Source organism: Felis catus, chromosome C1 (assembly GCF_018350175.1).
Source record: "Felis catus isolate Fca126 chromosome C1, F.catus_Fca126_mat1.0, whole genome shotgun sequence".
NCBI classification, from domain to species: Eukaryota; Metazoa; Chordata; class Mammalia; order Carnivora; family Felidae; genus Felis; species Felis catus.
The window spans coordinates 105,444,761-105,461,445 of NC_058375.1; the positions used below are offsets into that span (position 1 = coordinate 105,444,761).

The 16,685-nt window shown below is 42.0% G+C and overlaps 2 protein-coding genes across 7 annotated transcripts in view; both read right to left on the minus strand.

Annotated features, from left to right (window-relative positions):
- Positions 1-3: 3 nt before the first annotated feature.
- On the minus strand, positions 4-9,600 carry CTSK (cathepsin K). 3 transcript variants are annotated; one of them, XM_019837802.3, is made up of 8 exons: positions 9,480-9,600; positions 7,915-8,038; positions 7,324-7,446; positions 7,083-7,238; positions 5,876-6,094; positions 1,735-1,900; positions 1,366-1,471; positions 4-234 (listed from the first exon to the last, which is right to left on the minus strand). In XM_019837802.3, the coding sequence occupies exons 2-8, from the start codon at positions 8,035-8,037 to the stop codon at positions 135-137; spliced, it is 993 nt and encodes a 330-aa protein (XP_019693361.1). In that variant the 5' UTR covers position 8,038; positions 9,480-9,600; the 3' UTR covers positions 4-134. The 3 variants fall into 3 exon arrangements, with proteins under 3 accessions (XP_019693361.1, XP_044889412.1, XP_044889413.1); XM_045033477.1 differs by having other exon boundaries at positions 7,915-8,148; XM_045033478.1 differs by having other exon boundaries at positions 7,915-8,092; positions 9,480-9,599.
- Positions 8,073-16,685, minus strand: part of ARNT (aryl hydrocarbon receptor nuclear translocator) — a 78,906-nt gene continuing 70,293 nt past the window's right edge. The window contains exons 18-24 of one of the 4 annotated variants that reach the window (XR_006583024.1): positions 16,409-16,511; positions 15,878-16,025; positions 14,489-14,651; positions 13,724-13,890; positions 12,912-13,011; positions 9,480-9,600; positions 8,073-8,148 (exon numbers count right to left, since the gene is read on the minus strand). Coding sequence is in view for 3 of the 4 variants with exons in the window: in XM_045033475.1 (XP_044889410.1) it covers positions 12,922-13,011; positions 13,724-13,890; positions 14,489-14,651; positions 15,878-16,025; positions 16,409-16,511 (671 nt within the window). In the remaining variant the exon portion in view is untranslated. Of the gene's footprint in view, positions 8,149-9,479; positions 9,601-10,971; positions 13,012-13,723; positions 13,891-14,488; positions 14,652-15,877; positions 16,026-16,408; positions 16,512-16,685 lie in introns of those variants that run through there. The other 3 variants (XM_023259128.2, XM_023259127.2, XM_045033475.1) reach the window with 3 other exon arrangements.

A 16,685-nucleotide genomic window follows, 5' to 3' on the forward strand; every position in this document is an offset into this window, starting at 1 on the left:
GGAAACTGATTAGACAATTTCTATATTGCTACATCTGCTTCAAGACAGGCACACCAACTCCCTTCCAAAGTACATCAGTATGTTGCACCATCGTAGAAGGAATGGAAAAGCAGGATGAGGTTGGCTGGCTGAAGTCACATCTTGGGGAAACTGGCCAGGTTGGCAATGCCACAAGCGTTGTTCTTATTCCGAGCCATGAGGATATAGCCTTTGTTTCCCCAGTTTTCTCCCCAGCTGTGGGATCAATGAAGGAAAATATTTAGTACCCTCAGTGTATTTATTCGTTAAAACACTTAACTGACTATTGAGCTAGGTACTGGTAGTATAAAAAATAAATAAAAGTTTTTACCTTTGAAGAGTTTAAAGTAAAGGAATAGAGAGAAGACATAATGCTATAGGCCTCAAAGGTACGAGAGATCGCTTGTGATCAAGGGATGAAGACCTAATGAAAGAGGTGGCATTTAAAGTAGGCCCAGGAGCCGCTGGATGGCTCAGTCAGTTAAGCGTCTGACTTCAGCTCAGGTCACGATCTCACGGTTCATGGGTTCAAGCCCCGTGTCAGGCTCTGTGCTGATAGCTGAGAGCTGTGAACTCCCCAGACTCTAGGACTCCTGCTCCCTGGAGGGCACCAAGGACAGCAAGTTTAGTTAGTGCTGCTGCCAGGCTAGTATTGGCCAGTGAGGAAAGGAAATGTATAATTCTCATAAGTTTTCCCCCCAAAGTCACAAGGGGCTGAAGAGAAAAGGGGAGCTGAAATACCCTGTAGTTTTATTTCTTCCCAACAATAGGGAAGGAAACATTAAATGTTGCTGTTGTTGTTCTCATACCTACTTTCTGAAAAGTCTTTCTCTTCACATGCTTCAAAATGTTGGGCCACTTTTTATATGTGTTATCCTAAGTGTATATGGAAGGGCACAAAGTTGCACAGGAGGATATTAAACCTCTACTTGGTTCCCTACTGCTTTCAAACATGCTGATGATGGAAAGTTCCCTAAGAAATTGGTCACATTATAGAAAAAAGAAAGAAAAAACTACATAATTCCAGACCTCCTCCTGGTTTCCTGTGCTCCTGGATGTTCTGGTTAGTTAGGTCTGCCTGTCTGAGGGGGCTGTGAGATCACCAAAGGCAGACGTCCTGTTCACTTGTGTATGACTAAGCATCCCGCATGTGGAGCACCTGCCCGACACACACTGTATTACCGTCTGGCCATTAAATGTTAGAATTAATAGCCTCTAACTGGAAAGGGAGAACTAAAAAGTCTGAGACAACTTTCTCGAGTGAGAGCAAGGAACGCTGGGAAGTTGGAGTCGAGGTTGAGCATTAACAGAGTGATTCAGTGACAAACTTAGTGTCCCCATCATTACCTGTTTTTAATTATCCAGTGCTTGTTTCCTTTCTGGATCCCATATCCCACTGCCAAAACTGCATGGTTCAGATTATCGCTATTACAGTTTTCATCGTAGTACACACCTAGGAAACAAACTGTCGAGGTGAAGCTTTCTGCAGGCCAAGGATCCCCCCGTGGGGTCTCCCAGTCTAGGAGACCCTCTGCAAAATCCTGCCCAGCCAGGAGGACTGACGACAGAGATGCATGGTGGCAGCTGTGTTTCCCTCCAGGAGACTCAGTCTAAATATGGAAACTAAGTACTCCAAATGCTCGGTGGCCTTCGAGGAGCTGCCGAGCCTGCATCACATGAGGTGGGTCATTGTGCTCTGAGGGAACAGCTCCTTACCTTTGCTGTAAAACTGGAAGGAGGTCAGGCTTGCATCAATGGCCACAGAGATGGGTCCCACTCGGGCCACTGCCCTCTTCAGGGCTTTCTCGTTCCCCTCAGGGATCTCTCTATACCCTCTGCACTTAGCTGCCTTGCCTGTTGGGTTGTACATACAACTTTCATCCTGGAAAAAACAAGGTTAAAATAGGACTAGGACAAAGCAACAGGCCAGAAACTGGTAAGTGAGAATCTCCACCAATGCTTTGATGTTGGTGAACTGACTGGGATGGCCGACTTAGAGTCTTTAGAGAGGGTCTGTCCTCTCCTTACCATTTTATTTTATTTTTTAACATTTATTTATTTTTGAGAGACAGAGCATGAGTGGGGGAGGTGCAGAGAGAGAGAGGGAGACACAGAATCCGAAGCAGGCTCCAGGCTCTGAGCTGTCAGCACAGAGCCTGATGCAGGGCTCGAACTCACAGACCGTGAGATCATGACCTGAGCTGAAGTCAGAAGCTCAACTGACTGAGCCACCCAGGCGCCCCTCCTCACCATTTTAGACAACTGTAAAAAAGAATATGAAAAGTGGATACTTTGCACATCCACAAAAATCAGCTCTAGGTTTTTTAAAGCATAAATGTGAAAGGAAACACTGTAAAACTTAAGAGAGAACATTTTTATTCCCTCAGGGTAGAGAGAGAGATCTGAAATAAGTTGTTTTTAAAGGCACAAATCATCTTCTGGCCATGTAGTATGTGTGAGCCTCAGAGGGCAGGAAGGGACCAGCTGCTGTGTGGGGAGGAGGCCAAGGCCAAGACCCAGCTGGGAGGAAGACCTGGGCCTTATATACTGGGGGGGCTAGTGTGAGGCAGAGTTTTGGCTGGTGCTCTCATGAGAGACTTTGGTAAAACCACAAAACATGACACTAAAACATATTGAGGAACTTGGCAATTTTGCCTGTGAATTTCTAACACTGTGCTTTGGAGGTCTAGTTAACAATGATATGTTTCACTGGCAAGCCACAGTTACAAAATCTAATGGCAACCCATGTCAGCATAGTATATTCTTTTTGGCAATTGATTTTCCTCAGACTACCCTTTCAAAACCCTAAAACTGAATCTATAAGAACATATTATCAAATTATTAACAATAATGGCAGGATGTGATATGATATTCTAAGACCACAGTAGTCTCCTTTCTTAATTTCTCAGGATTCCCTTGTTCTCTGCCATATAATCCAAACCCCCAAGATTCAGAATATTAAAAATACAATATGTGTCTTATATGGCAAATTCTTCATTTTAATTGATTATGAGACCAAAATCATTCCACGTTGCCCTCATATACTAAAGAGATCATTTGAGGGGGCAGGCTAGCAGAAATTAGAAGTCAGATGCTCTTTCTTTAAAAATTTTTTTAAGTTTATTTGAGAATGACAAGAGAATGAGCGGGGGAGGGGCAGAACGAGAGAGACAGAGACAGAGAGAATCCCAAGTAGGCTCTACACTGTTAGCGCTGAGCCCAATGTGGGGCCTGAACTCACAAACATTGAGATCATGACCTGAGCCAAAACCAAGAGTCAGATACTTAACTAACTGAGCCATCCAGGTGCACCAAGAAGTCAGATGTTCTTTCTATTCCAAAAGAAGGTTTATTATATGATTTTCATTCATTCAAATTATTTCAACTCTCTGAGCTATTAAACTGCCTCTCAAAAAACTCGTTAATATAGTACCAAATAAATAAGGTATCAATGGATAATGATCGACTATTAGTTCTGATAGTATTTAATTTCTTTTTCTTTAATATAGTTATACAATCCTTTAAGTTGGCTGCCTGGGTTAATCAACATGGAAAAAATTGTAAACATAAGCCTGGTTTGGGGTGTTTTTGTTTTTGTTTTGTGTATACTCTTGGGATTTAACTTTTCGATATCAAGTGACAACAAAACTGTGTCAAAAGAGTATTTGAGAATTTAAAAAAGAGTATTTTGCCATGTTCGGGTTATCTCACTAATTGGTCCGAAGTATTCAGAATTTAAAAGCCAATCTGCTAGGGCAGATTTAGTACGGTGTCCTCAAGTTAGCACCTTATAGTAAGTAGCAGCCCAAGTTCAAACATGGACTTGGGATCCAGGAGTTCTAAAAATTGTATACGGATGAAAGAATCTTTTTTTTTTTTTCAGGTACAACCTCTAATTTCTCTGCCTTATACACCTGACAGCTAAAAAAACCACAGCATGGAATAGTAATGGGCTGAAATGTACAGATTAATGTACTGTTTTGATATGGCCAATGTCATGAAGATGTGTTGAAGTGACCATACTTGTTGAGTATCCAGTGAAATGGATTTGTTCAGTCATTCACATTAATGAGCATTTTATTGCAACAGACATCATTTCAGATGACTAAACACTAATGAATAAAATTCACTGCTACTGGATTTTTTAAAGGCACAAACTGCAGAGGAAAACAATCATTTTACTAGACTGAAATGAAGAACTTTTCAAAGTTGAAAGATATAAAGAGAATAAAGAGACAAATGTTCACCTACAACACACACAGTATTAGTATCTAGATTTCTTTTTAAAATTCCTAAAAATCAAGACACATGGCTGGCTCAGTCAGTTAAGTGTCTGACTCTTGGTTTTGGCTCAGGTCATGATCTCACAGTTCGTGTATTTGAACCAACCATTGGGCTCTGCAGCTGGCAGTACAGAGCCTGCTTGGGGTTCTCTCTCTTCCCTCCCTCTGTCCCTCCCCTGCTCACACTGTCTGTCTCTCTCAAAAGAATAAATAAGTAAACTTTAAAAAAATTCCTAAAAATCAGTGAGAAAGAGCAAAATAACCTAATAAAAATGTGCCAAAAATATAAACAGTCAATTCACTAAAGAAGAAAGGCAGATGGCTAGATAAACATACTGATGAAGATGGGACTCCAAGGGAATTCTTACATACTTCAGGTGGGAATATCAATGTTTCAAAATACCTTGGTAAACAATTTGTCATGACTCAGTCAAGTTGAAGACGCATGTATCCCAAGACTCAGACAATTCTGTTCCAAGGTATTATAAAGTTGTTGTTGTTGTTTTAATGTTTATTTATTTATTTTTGAGAGAGAGAGAGAGAGCACAAAGAGGGGAGAGGCAGAGAGGGGGAGACACAGAATCGGAAGCAGGCTCCAGGCTCCGAGCTGTCAGCACAGAGCCCGACGTGGGGCTTGAACCCACGAATTGTGTGATCATGACCTGAGCCGGAGTCAGACGCTTAACTGACTGAGGCACCCAGGTGCCCCAAGGTATTATATTCTACTAAAGACATTTTTGCACATTTGCACAGAAGATATGCTGAGCATGTTTGCAGATGAACAGATATGGTAGATCAATCTTGGCGCTGCTACATGACTAGTGCTATGAATTTGATCATCTGTTTTATCTCCTTTAGTGTCAATTTCCTCACCTATAAAGTGAGGATAAGTCTACCTTACATGTCTGTTACAAAGATTAAATGAGAAAATGAACTAAGCACATGGTTTAGTACATAGTAGCCATCCTGATTACTCAAACTTGCTATCCCTGCTTCAAAGGCTCCTGTTGCAAAGGCCCTATGTTATATTATCTATCAACCCTATGTACATAAAAGCCCTTAGATTCTCTTCTTTTTAGATAAGAAAGGTCAGCAGACCTTCCTATTCCTAAAGGAGGAAGTGAGTTGAACCCTGAAGTTGCAACAAACATGAAGCAACTTATTTTTTCTCTCATTTTGTACATGTCAGTAGTTAACTTACATAATTTGCATAAACATTCCCCAAACCCACACTGAGATTGTGCAAAATAAAGACATGCGATTTGGTAAATTAGCATGTGTGGGTTTGGGGAATCGGTGACGGGAGCAGAGAAGCTGAGTAACAGATTGCAGAGGACCCCCCCAGAAGTCCGTGGGGTCACCTGTGCTCTGTCTTCTCTAGGGCGAAGAGGTGGATAGGGCTGTGGGGCCTAAGGCCCCCAAATCTCCAAAGCTATGGGACTGTCCTTGGCCTTCTATAGGTAATTATCCCATCAGGAAGGCAGGATAGGGGAACAGAAACCAAGATTTATGGGATTATCTCCAGCATAAAATACTGTGCTGGGGAAGGAGGAGCCATTACCGGGCAGTCTCACCTGTCCCACATACGGGTAGGCATCTTCAGAGTCAATGCCCCTGTTTTTCTGCACATACTGGAAGGCATTGGTCATGTAGCCCCCTCCGCAGCCATCATTCTCAGAAACACAATCCACAAGGTTCTGGGGACTCAGATTTAAGAGTTTGCCAGTTTTCTTCTTGAGCTGGCCCTCCAGGGCACCCACAGAGCTAAAAGCCCAACAGGAACCACACTGACCCTGAGGAGCATAACAGAAATTGTCAGTCACTGCTGTTCACACTTTTTGTTTCTTCCCTCTACACTGTCTGCTGGAGCCCCATATGTGTTACAAATTCCAACACACGTGTCCCCTTTTCTGTGAAGGCTTCCTATTTCCCTTCATTTAATATTTGCTTCATGGCTCTATTGCTGTTGTTTCCACTGATAACTATTGCTACATTGTCACCATTAGCTGTAGAGGAGCAGGGCACTGACTTTGCAACCCACAAGATATGTGACCTTGGGTAAGTTACTAAGCCTCTCTGTGCCTTAGTTCCTTATCTGTAAAATGTGGATAATAATGTACTTAATTATGGATTATGGAGATTTAAAAAGTTAATTCATGTAAAGGACTTATAAGTTTCTGACATACAATGTCTCAAAAAATGCCATAACTATTAGTATTTGTGCAGCTAGATTGTAGATTTTTCTTTCTTTCCTGTTCTATTTTTGAAGAATGAGGATTTCTGGAGGACATAGGGTATGTCTTGGTTATCTTGAATCTCCACTGGCTAGCACTATACTTGGTCGGTTCTGAAAAAGGTGTGTTTGTTGAATGAGTGTTAAATCAATTCTTCATCTGGCTGATAAAATGAGCATTGGGGGTGTGGGAAAACTGGCATTCTCTTGCTGGTAAGAATGTTAATATTGTAAAAAATTTTTTGGAAAGGATTCTCTGTGACCTAGCAATTACAATTTTAGGCTTTATTTTGTATTAATATTTGCACGTTTTCATAAACATATGCACAAGGGTGTTTACAGCAATGTGACTTGTAAAAAAGAAAAAACAGAAACAATATACATGTACAAAAATAGGTGATGACTTAAATAGAATAGGCTATATTCTCTGAGCAGTGGGACACATCCCTTAATTCCTTACCATCCTCCCAGTTCCTTCCTGGTTAAGAACAAAGACACAGAAATAGGTCATGCCAGCTTACATACCTACATAGGAGAAAGGAGGGTACCTGGTTTTTGACAGGAGTAACATATCCTTTCTTTCGATAATCAATGGAGTCTGGGGCTCTGCTCTCCCAGTCTGGGATATAGAGGGTGTCATTGCTGCGGGAACGAGAGGGGGGTACTTTGAGTCCAGTCATCTTCTGAACCACCTCTTCACTGGTCTGGGACAAAGAACAAAAAGGCCAGCCATAAGCAGGAAACTAAGGCAAACAGGGCAGGTAGGCCAGGAGCTGAGGTTCAACTCACCATGTCCCCCAAGTGGTTCATGGCCAGTTCATATGTGTGGACACCAAGAGAGGCCTCAAGATTATGGATGGAAATATGCTTCAAATTTTTTTCCCATATTAAACGCCGGGAGATTTCATCCACCTAAACAGAACATAGTCAGTACTGGCATGGACTATGTCCTACAAAGTTACATAAAAAATACTGTGGAGGTTTTTAGGAAAAAAGATGAAATTTACAATCATACAGAGTTTACAGTCTAGTTGGGGAACTGACCATGGGATTATTAAGAGCATGCAAAAAAAAATGTAAACAAATACAAATAATAGAATGCAAAAGCTCTGGAGAGATGTGTAGAAAAACTGCTTGTGGATTAATAGCATTAATCTGAGAAGTCTTCCCCAAAGAGAAATAGGAAGAAAAGGAAGGCTAGAACTTGAGGGTGAGTGGAAGAGGAGGAATGAAACTGTGTTAAAGAGTTCAAGAACAGGGGTGGGTTTGGCTGGTTGGAGTGGTTAAGGTTTTTAGACTGAAGAAGGGAGTCTGGAAATTAGGAATAGACATCTCGAGTGCCGGCTCCCTGACCACACTTCCCTCCAGGTCCCCAGGCACCTTGTTGTTATACTGCTTCCCATAGGTCTTCTTCCATAGCTCCCATTGTGTGTCCAGTATCACCTCAGGATATAGAGCAAAGGTCGCTGTGGGCAGCAGCAGTAGAATCTTGAGTCCCCACATCCTGGGAAAGGGGATAATTAGGGGAAGTTCTTCTGTGTGCCAAGGGGTTCACAGCCTGGTTTGGGATGAGGAAACAGCTGGAGCCATATTCCCAGACAGCTGGTTCTTAACCTTTGGGAGTCACAAACTTCTTTGAGAAGCTAATAAAATTTCACAGTCCATCACAGTCCCACTCATCCGAAAAATGCATGCACACACAATTCTGGGAAATTCCTGAACCAAAGAGAAGAACCTCTTCCTTGGGACCATGAGACAAAAGAAAAGAATTTATAAGGAAGGGATACAAAGAACTGAGAGTGACCTGTGCATGATAAAATGATAGGAAGGGTCTGGGTTTGGACTGAGTGCTGATACATCGGACTCCAAACATTTTGACCTAGGGAGATTCAAAACACACACACACACACACACACACACACACACACACACACACACACCCAGAACTGGGGTAGAAAATGGACAATCAGAATGGACTAAGCACCTGCCTCCTCTAATGTCCCCAGCAGACTTGGAGACAGACGAGGTTGGAGGGGGGTTGGAGAATACACAAAGGAGAAATTTCCAGCTAAATCTTGCTGCCTATTTATTTCTTCAAGGCATTATTCACTCCCTTGCCTAAATTCTGATACTTTTTCAGATCTTGCCAGGAGAGGACAAGGAAGTATTTCCTATTCTTTTTGAGATGTTTACTATCTCCTTGGTTATGTATTTCTTCCTCCTTTCTCTTCCTGCTCCCTCCTCAGGCAGGAAACTGTCCTAATCTCAACCAGATGCTATGGGAAGGAGGTTTTCTTTCTTCTTCCTGACAGCAAAAAAACCTCTCTGACCGCCTCACAGGACAAAAAGCTTCACAACCAAAGTTTGTCAGAAAAATGTAAGACCCAAAAGCAGTGTTCTATGATCATTAAATTCACAGCTTTTCAGAAGTTTACTCTAGCTTCACTCATTTCTTGCAGCAGCTTGCTTAATTCCATGTTCTCCATTTTAAGAATTTACAGTCTGAAGTAAATTTTTGAGTTTACAGTCTAATTTTTGTGCAATCTTTGCAGACTGGCAAAACACTCTAAGATATTTAATATCTGCAATGTTAAGGGCTTTGAAATGAAGCAGAAAAGTGCCTCTGGGCACCATTCCTCCTCCCTGCTAAGTTAACTCTTTTGGTACCTTTGGCTAAAACCGCAAACCCTAAAGGGAGAGGCCACTCCTTGAGGGATAGGTGAAGGATTCCCTATATCCTAGGGTTTCACTAACAACCATGTATACATACATATAAAGCACAGAAGGAATCCTAAAAATTTCCAGCAAATTTGGCCAGGAAATGACTGAAGGGCATATTTTGTTTTCACCCACACAACTACAAATTTCACCACGATCTCCAAGTCACTACATCCCTAATACCCCTAAAATGGGCAAAGGAAGGAATGAGAAGTAGAAAATTTTACCTGCTGATGGGGTTCTGTGCTCCGGGCTCCTTTCGACGGGGAAGTGTGGATAATGTGGGCGGATGACTAGGGGTGCTGGATTTATTCCATTAGGATTGCGGAAGTCAGTTCCAGCTGTTGGCTGGAAAATTTGAATAGGGGAGGGAGGCGGGGAAAGAAATGCTGAGAGAAGCAGGGTCGGAGAGGGAAGGAAGCAGTGGATTTGCAGTGTTTTTGTGTGCATGTCAAGTGTGTGCACCAAAGTGGAAAGTTGCTGGGTAGTTTCTCATGACTGTCTTTGAGGGCAAAAAGACTTCCATACACATTTATTCAAGCTGGGGCTTACCTTCACTTTGATGGTTAATAGGACACAGCCCTGATCTTCTCCATCTTTCTTTATTACATAGTATTTATGGTATTAGGGACTACATCTTTTCCTGCCTTTTCCTGTTATCTCTCCAACTTCGAAACCTCAATTTTCAAATTTCTGTCTGACCTGAGGGTCAGACATCCAGCAAGAATGAGGGAATAAACATGAAAGACCAGAAAAGAGTGTAATGGAAACCACAGGCTCAAAAATCATTTGTATGTTATAAGTTTGTTGGCTAAAAGTTGTCAATACCTCTTCCAGCCTAATACGGTTTTCCTGAGGAAGGATGTGCCCAGAACATCCAGATGAAGCTGGTTCTGAAAGTAACCCAAACCAGCCCTCCTTGTCATTAATGACAGCACTTGAATCAGTGCCTAGCACTGACAAACTCACATGTGACTTCTTTGTTGCTAAAACTTTCAGATGGTAGGATGCCTGAACATTATGTTTCAATTATTAAAATCCCCAATCCAGGACCAGTCATATGAGCTTCTCCAAATGATTCCCCCAACATCCAGGCATGTGACAGATCATAAGAGTCTAGTTCAGTCCCTAAGCCACATCCCCAAATTCCATTTTCTTCCATAAACAGAGGTGGAGGAAGAGGAAAAGATGGTTCTTGGAACAGAAAATACATAGGATAGATTCAGTTTCTAGCTGGATTGCATATAGACCCTCAAGAACACATGTTTATGCCTGTAAGTTTTAAGATTTGGTAATGAACCACATGATCCTAGAGGGAAACCAAGTCCAGACCTGCATAGTTTAAATTTCCCCATCCCTAATTCCTTTTATTCCAGGAGAGCAAGAGATACTTGGGGAAGGAATCTGATGTGCCATACTGGTCTCAAGTCTCATCTTTGTCTGCTCTGAAGGACATGGGCAATTTCCCAACCCCCATCTCATGGTCAGATGTCCCTGATGATTTTACTCAGTGAGTCAGGATCAGGAGGACAACTACAGAGTGCTGAGTGATCAGAGGCCTTATGATTTCTGAATCCTGAAATTATAGATACACTGTGCTTTATGTTTGCATATTTGGAGCTCAAGCTATGGATTCAACTAGTTGTGGGTGGGTATTTGTTGTTCACAAGCTGGAAAAGAATAATAAAGCCGCAATCAAGATCACACAACACAAGAACGTTTACAAAAGGAAAAAATATTTTGTTTTAAAATCTTTGCTACATGTCATTATTTTTGCCACTGTAAAGCTCAGCACAGATGCCAGCAGTACAGAAATGGCCAACAAGAAAAAAAAAAAAAAAAAAACAATCAAAAATAAAACCCTGAAGGAAAAGCAGAAACAAAACCCCCAGAGCATCTTCTCCCTCCCCTCTCCTTCCCCAAAAGCCCTATAATAACTGTACAATATTATAGTCTTGATCACATTTAAAAACAATTATTAAAAACAAGGATTCCATTGGAAACTCAACTTTTTGGCTTGTTAAACTGTGATATAAATATATATGTATACGGTATGTGTGCACATAGAATAAAAAAATAAACTGTCTCCTTTTCAACTCCACTACCTGGCACCAGACTGGAGACAAAAGGGAGAGAAACCCAGTAATGATGTTCTCTCAGCCTCTCTAAGGCCATCTATGCCCCTCAGTCTCCTATGGCTACGTTTAATATGTCTTCTCCTTATTAATTCAGTCTTGCACTTAAGATACTGGCCTGAGCCAATAAAAAAAAAAAAAAAAAGTGGCTGATACACATGACTGTTACCTGAGGAAGGTACAGAGAGAGTAGTAACCTGTATCTGCATTTATATGGCTATAGTTAACTCTGTGACCCTGTTAGAATGGGAGTCCAGGCCCCATCTATCACATGGATTCATACTCTTGTATCATAGCAAAATCCAATCTTAAGATTGGAGAGAGCAAAGAGGAAGAACTATAGGTCCAAAACAGACCCAAGTCTCAGTTTCTAGTCAGACTGAACTGGGAATGGATGAAGGAGGCTACTTTGCAAGACATGGTATTTGGTTTAAACTCCAGCAGTGAAGATTTCCCTGGGACTGCTAATCCAAGAAGTTGAGTTTCCATGCAGAAATAACCTCTACAGAACACACATCATATGTGATTCTGACAGAAAAATGCAGCAAGTATGGCCAAGTATGGGGCTTTTAAAAGGGGGTTATCTTCCCACCCTAAACATCTGTAATGTTTCCAGATCTACTCTATAAGGTGAGAGCACCAAAAGCGGGAATGACCCAGCTTTACTACTAAATGTGTTCAATGAGAGACCAACCACATCAAAAGACTTTATATATCTGCTTACAGTTGCATATTGGCTGGGCATAGATGTAAGTGCAGCAAAGACATTTATTTAAATACTCTTTGGCTGCAATACTAAGTGGAAAATACCTAGAAGATTAACTCCTTAGGACTCTTTGAAAATTACATGGAAAAACAAAGATAAAATCTGAGACAAATTTTGCATAACTCCCTAATAGGGAGAAACAGACACAGAAACACACATGTGCACACATGTACCACGTACACACGTTGCGCACACGCATACGCATGCGTGCGCATGCCCACACACACACACACACACACACACACACACACTCTTTCCTTCTCCCTCTCTCACTTCCTCACTCACCAGGCAGCAGAAAGAGCCTATGCTCACTTCCTAAAGCCATACAGGTAATATGTAACCTACCATGTTTCATGGTCCTCAGATATGAGGACATTTCTCCTCCCCCTAACCTTATTCAGAATTTCTTTCCAAAAACAAGCCACAGTATCCAAGGCAAATAGTGGATGAATGGATGTCAGGTTCTCTAACCTGCCTATTGACCCTAGCACAAATCATTTCTGCATAAATCTCTGGTGAGGAGGTGTAAGGAAAGGCATTCTTAACTTCACCCAGCCTCAGTTTTTCAAAGATCCCCAAAGCCTTCACGATTCACCCCATTTCTTCTCAGAGGCAGGAAGGCAAGGAAAGGCCAGAAGGGGAAGGGGCACACATTAGGGGTGAGGGAAGGGAAGGGAGAGGGACTTTTATTCTCTTTACAGAAAGATTTGCTTTTTAAAAACAAACTGTGACTTTCCTCCCCCACCCCTTATCCTCACCCCAATAGTTCTATTCTGAAAAGGAGGGAAACATAGTTAGGTCAGGAAATTCTTCGTTGTTGTAGCTGTTGCTCTGGTCTCCCAGCATGGACAGCATCTCCTAATAAGAGAAAAAAACAAGTCTGGGTCACACACCTTAATAATCCCTTACATGTACTGAGCTTCTTCCCAACATTCTCCTAAAGCAACGCCCCTGGCCTCACAGTGTCTGTGGGGCTGAACGCCCTGAGCCTTCCCTACTCCCAGCAACTCTCAGACTCCTTTATGACAACTTTGTTTCCTAGTCCCTTCTCTGGCTTCTTCCTACAGTTCCACATTTTCCTTCTTTTCTAGTCCTCCCATATTTTCAAAAGGAGAAAAATCTGCTTGCCACATTTCACATAACCCCCTATGCACATATATGGAGTATCTCTGATCCTATTTGTTTTCCACCAAAACCTGCTTTGCCTCTTTCAACCTCTGTCTTAAACACCTCTTCCTTTGTCCCAAGATTACTCCAATTGCTCTTGCAGTCCCCTCATGACTTAGGTAAATGGGTCTTTTGAGCTATAATCAGTATGTTTACACTCAAGCTACTGTGCAGTGGGGATGTGGCTCTCCTGGAATGGCTAAAATGACTTCCTTAAACATCTTCGCATCACTAACGATGTGCATCACACAGTAAGTTCCAGTTAATGACATTTACCTCTACACGTCCCCACTCTGTTTTCTCCTAGGTACTCCCAAACACCTCAATCCATGCTTCCTTCTCTGTCTCTGCTCTCTGTTTCTCTTCCAGTTTCTAACTTTCTGAAGTCTTTTCACCCTCTCACCTGGAAGACCTCAGGCTGGCCAGGTTGCTGTGCTGATGGCTGTTGAACATGTTGCTCGCTAGAACTCGAGCGATGATGAGGCTGCTGGCCCTGCCACTGTGGCCAGACACTTACACCCTCTGCTGTCCGTGTCTGGAATTGTCCTGTAGTCTGTCCAGTCTCAGGAGCTAGAAATACAGCAAGGAAGGACAAACAACTTTAAGCTACTAATTCCACTGGAGAGGAGAAACTATCAATGCCTCTTTTATTTTAAACCCAGCCCCAGATTAATTTTTCTTCTCTGGGTAGCCTTTCCCAAGAGTCTTTTGATCATTTAGGTTAAATCTGCATATTATTTAATGTATAATAACTTACGAACTTTTTAATACACGATAAAGTCTTTTTCATGGGGGTATGTTTTAAATTCCAAATGGACCGTCACCTGATTTCCCCATAATGAGGTCAGTGCATCCAGGACACAAGAAACTTTGAACCACCAAATTCTTTCTCTTTAGTAGTGTGATTTTCCTATTACCCTCCTTTCTTTGTTATTATTGTTGTTACTGTTGTTTTGAGAGAGAGAGAGACAGGGAGAGTGTGCAAGTGGGGGAGGCAGAGAGAGAGGGAGAGAGAGAGAATCCCAAGCAGGCTCTGTGCCCAGCCAAGAGCCCCACGCGGCATCATCTCACAACCGTGAGATCATGATCTGAGCGGAAATCAAGAGTCAGATGCTTAACCGACTGAGCCGCCCAGGCACCCCCACCCTCCTTTCTAATCTGAACTCACCAAAGTTGGATCCACGATTGGTGAGACTAGGGTAGGCAGCAGCACCAGGTGACGCAGTTGAAGCACCAGGGAGGGACATGGGGCTGAAGGAGGACGGAGTCTGAAAGCTGCCCACACCAAACTGGGAAGAACGAGTCTTAGCTGTAGCCTGAGTAGCCACCTGCTGAAAGAGAGAAACATTATTGTAGATGCCATTCCTATGAGTCAACCCTCTGTCAATCACTGGATTTCTTCTGAGCCAAGCTCATCATTTATTTTTTACTCTATACTTCTTCTTATGTATGTATGTATCTATAATTTACACCCAAGTTAGTTAGCATAGAGTTCAATAATGTTTTCAGGAGTATATTCCAGTGATTCATCCCCTAGGTACAACACCCAGTGCCCATCCCAACAATTGTCTTCCTTAATGCCCCTTACCCATTTAGGCCATCCCCCCACCCACAGCCCCTCCAGAACCTTCAGTTTGTTCTCTGTATTTAAGAGTCACTCTATATTTCTTCCAATTAATGCCAATCTCCTATGACAAAGTACAAAACAAAAACAACAACAACAAAAACCACAAAGAACTATGGGACTAATAAACTATACATTCAGAGTTGTGAGAATTTTTTCCAGTTATTTTCTTACACACTTTTTTATGCATTTGAGATCATACTTCATATAATAATTTTGTAGTATGCTTTTTGGTTGGGGATTTTTTATTTAAAATATTACTGTGTTGGGGTGCCTGGGTGGCTCAGTTGGTTAAGCATCCAACTCTGATTTCGGCTCAGGTCACGATCTTGCAGTTCATGAGTTTGAGACCCATGTCAGGCTCTCCGCTGACAGTGTGGAGCCTGCTTGGGATCCTCTCTCTCTCTCTCTCTCTCTCTCTCTCTGCCCCTCCCCCACTGGCATGCATGTGCTCTCTCAAAATAATAAACTTAAAAAATTACTGTGCTATATAAGCATACATGAATATATGAAACAGCAGTAGCTTTAATCTTAACATATATATGTTATATAAGGTTTTTCAACACATTTTTTTGGTAAATAGACATCATTGCGTGTAAATTAGTAGTTTTCTCCTTTGCTCCTGTACTTTGTAGTACTAACCAAAATGGAAACTCAGAATTGATTCCAAAACAAATATGTAAATGAAACCTGTTTAACATGTTCTTCTATATGAGCAATTCTGATTTAAAGTGAATATGTGAAAACCACTAACTCTGATATTTGGGGATTATCTATTATTTTAATTATTTAGCTACTCCCAACAAAAAGAAAAATTGGAAGGTAGGGGCTGGGAAGAAGATTTCTAAGACAGATGACAATAATTTTACATATGGAAAAAAGCCCAAACAAATAAACAAAAACTAGTACATAGGGGACAGACAGACACTTTACCTGGGCAGAGAAGCCTGGGCGGGTGCTAGGGGTCCAAGTTGGGGCTGCTCCTTGGGGTGGGTTGGAGTGGCGGGAAATCTGGGCCAACATCTGCCCTGCAGAAGCTGATGGCTGGACGATGGTTACAGGAGAGGCCAGACCACTATTTCTAGGAATGAACACATAGTGCAGTAAAAGATTGAAAGGATGGGTTTACCACAAAATCTAGGTATCACAGGACAATCTAGTACTATCCCTAGATCCCCTTGACTTCTTTGGGATTAAGGAATTCTTAATAACAGAATTTGAAAAAGATGAGAAAACTGACAGTCACACACTGATCTGGACACAGAGAGATGGAACCTATAACATAGCAACAGGACAGGTGCAAAGAAATAGGAGGAAGAAAAGCCAGCTTGCCTTGTCTTAAGCCCTACAAGTTCCACTGCTTTGTCTGAAATAACCAGAGAAAGCTAGGGAAGAACAAAACTTGGATTCAGCAACTGAATGCCTCAGTTGCCCCCTAAAGCAGCACATACATAAAGGGCTCACCTGAAATTCTCTGCCGGCCGGGGGGTAGGAGGGAATGTGTTGCCCTGTGAGAATAGCTGTTGGGTAGCAGGGACAGTGCTGGAGGAGATGCCTTTACTTTGATCTGTGGACCAAAAGGAGCAGGGGGAGGGCCAGTCAAGGGGCTGTAGTACATTAGTCCAGCAAGTTCCTATTTACTCATGAGGTATTATGATTAAGTAGAAAGATGTTGGGCAGTAGTAGGCACATCAGTAAGTGATCTAAATGAGAATTTAAGAGGAGAATGAGGAAGAAACAT

Excerpts from the sequence above, each read along its gene's own strand:
- CTSK (XM_019837802.3), bottom strand. The coding sequence starts at position 8,037 with ATGTGGGGACTCAAGATTCTACTGCTGCTGCCCACAGCGACCTTTGCT. Across the intron at positions 7,447-7,914 it reads GGAAGCAGTATAACAACAAG|GTGGATGAAATCTCCCGGCG; the intron begins GTGCCTGGGGAC and ends TGTTCTGTTTAG. Across the intron at positions 1,901-5,875 it reads CCTACCCGTATGTGGGACAG|GATGAAAGTTGTATGTACAA; the intron begins GTGAGACTGCCC and ends TGTTTTTTCCAG.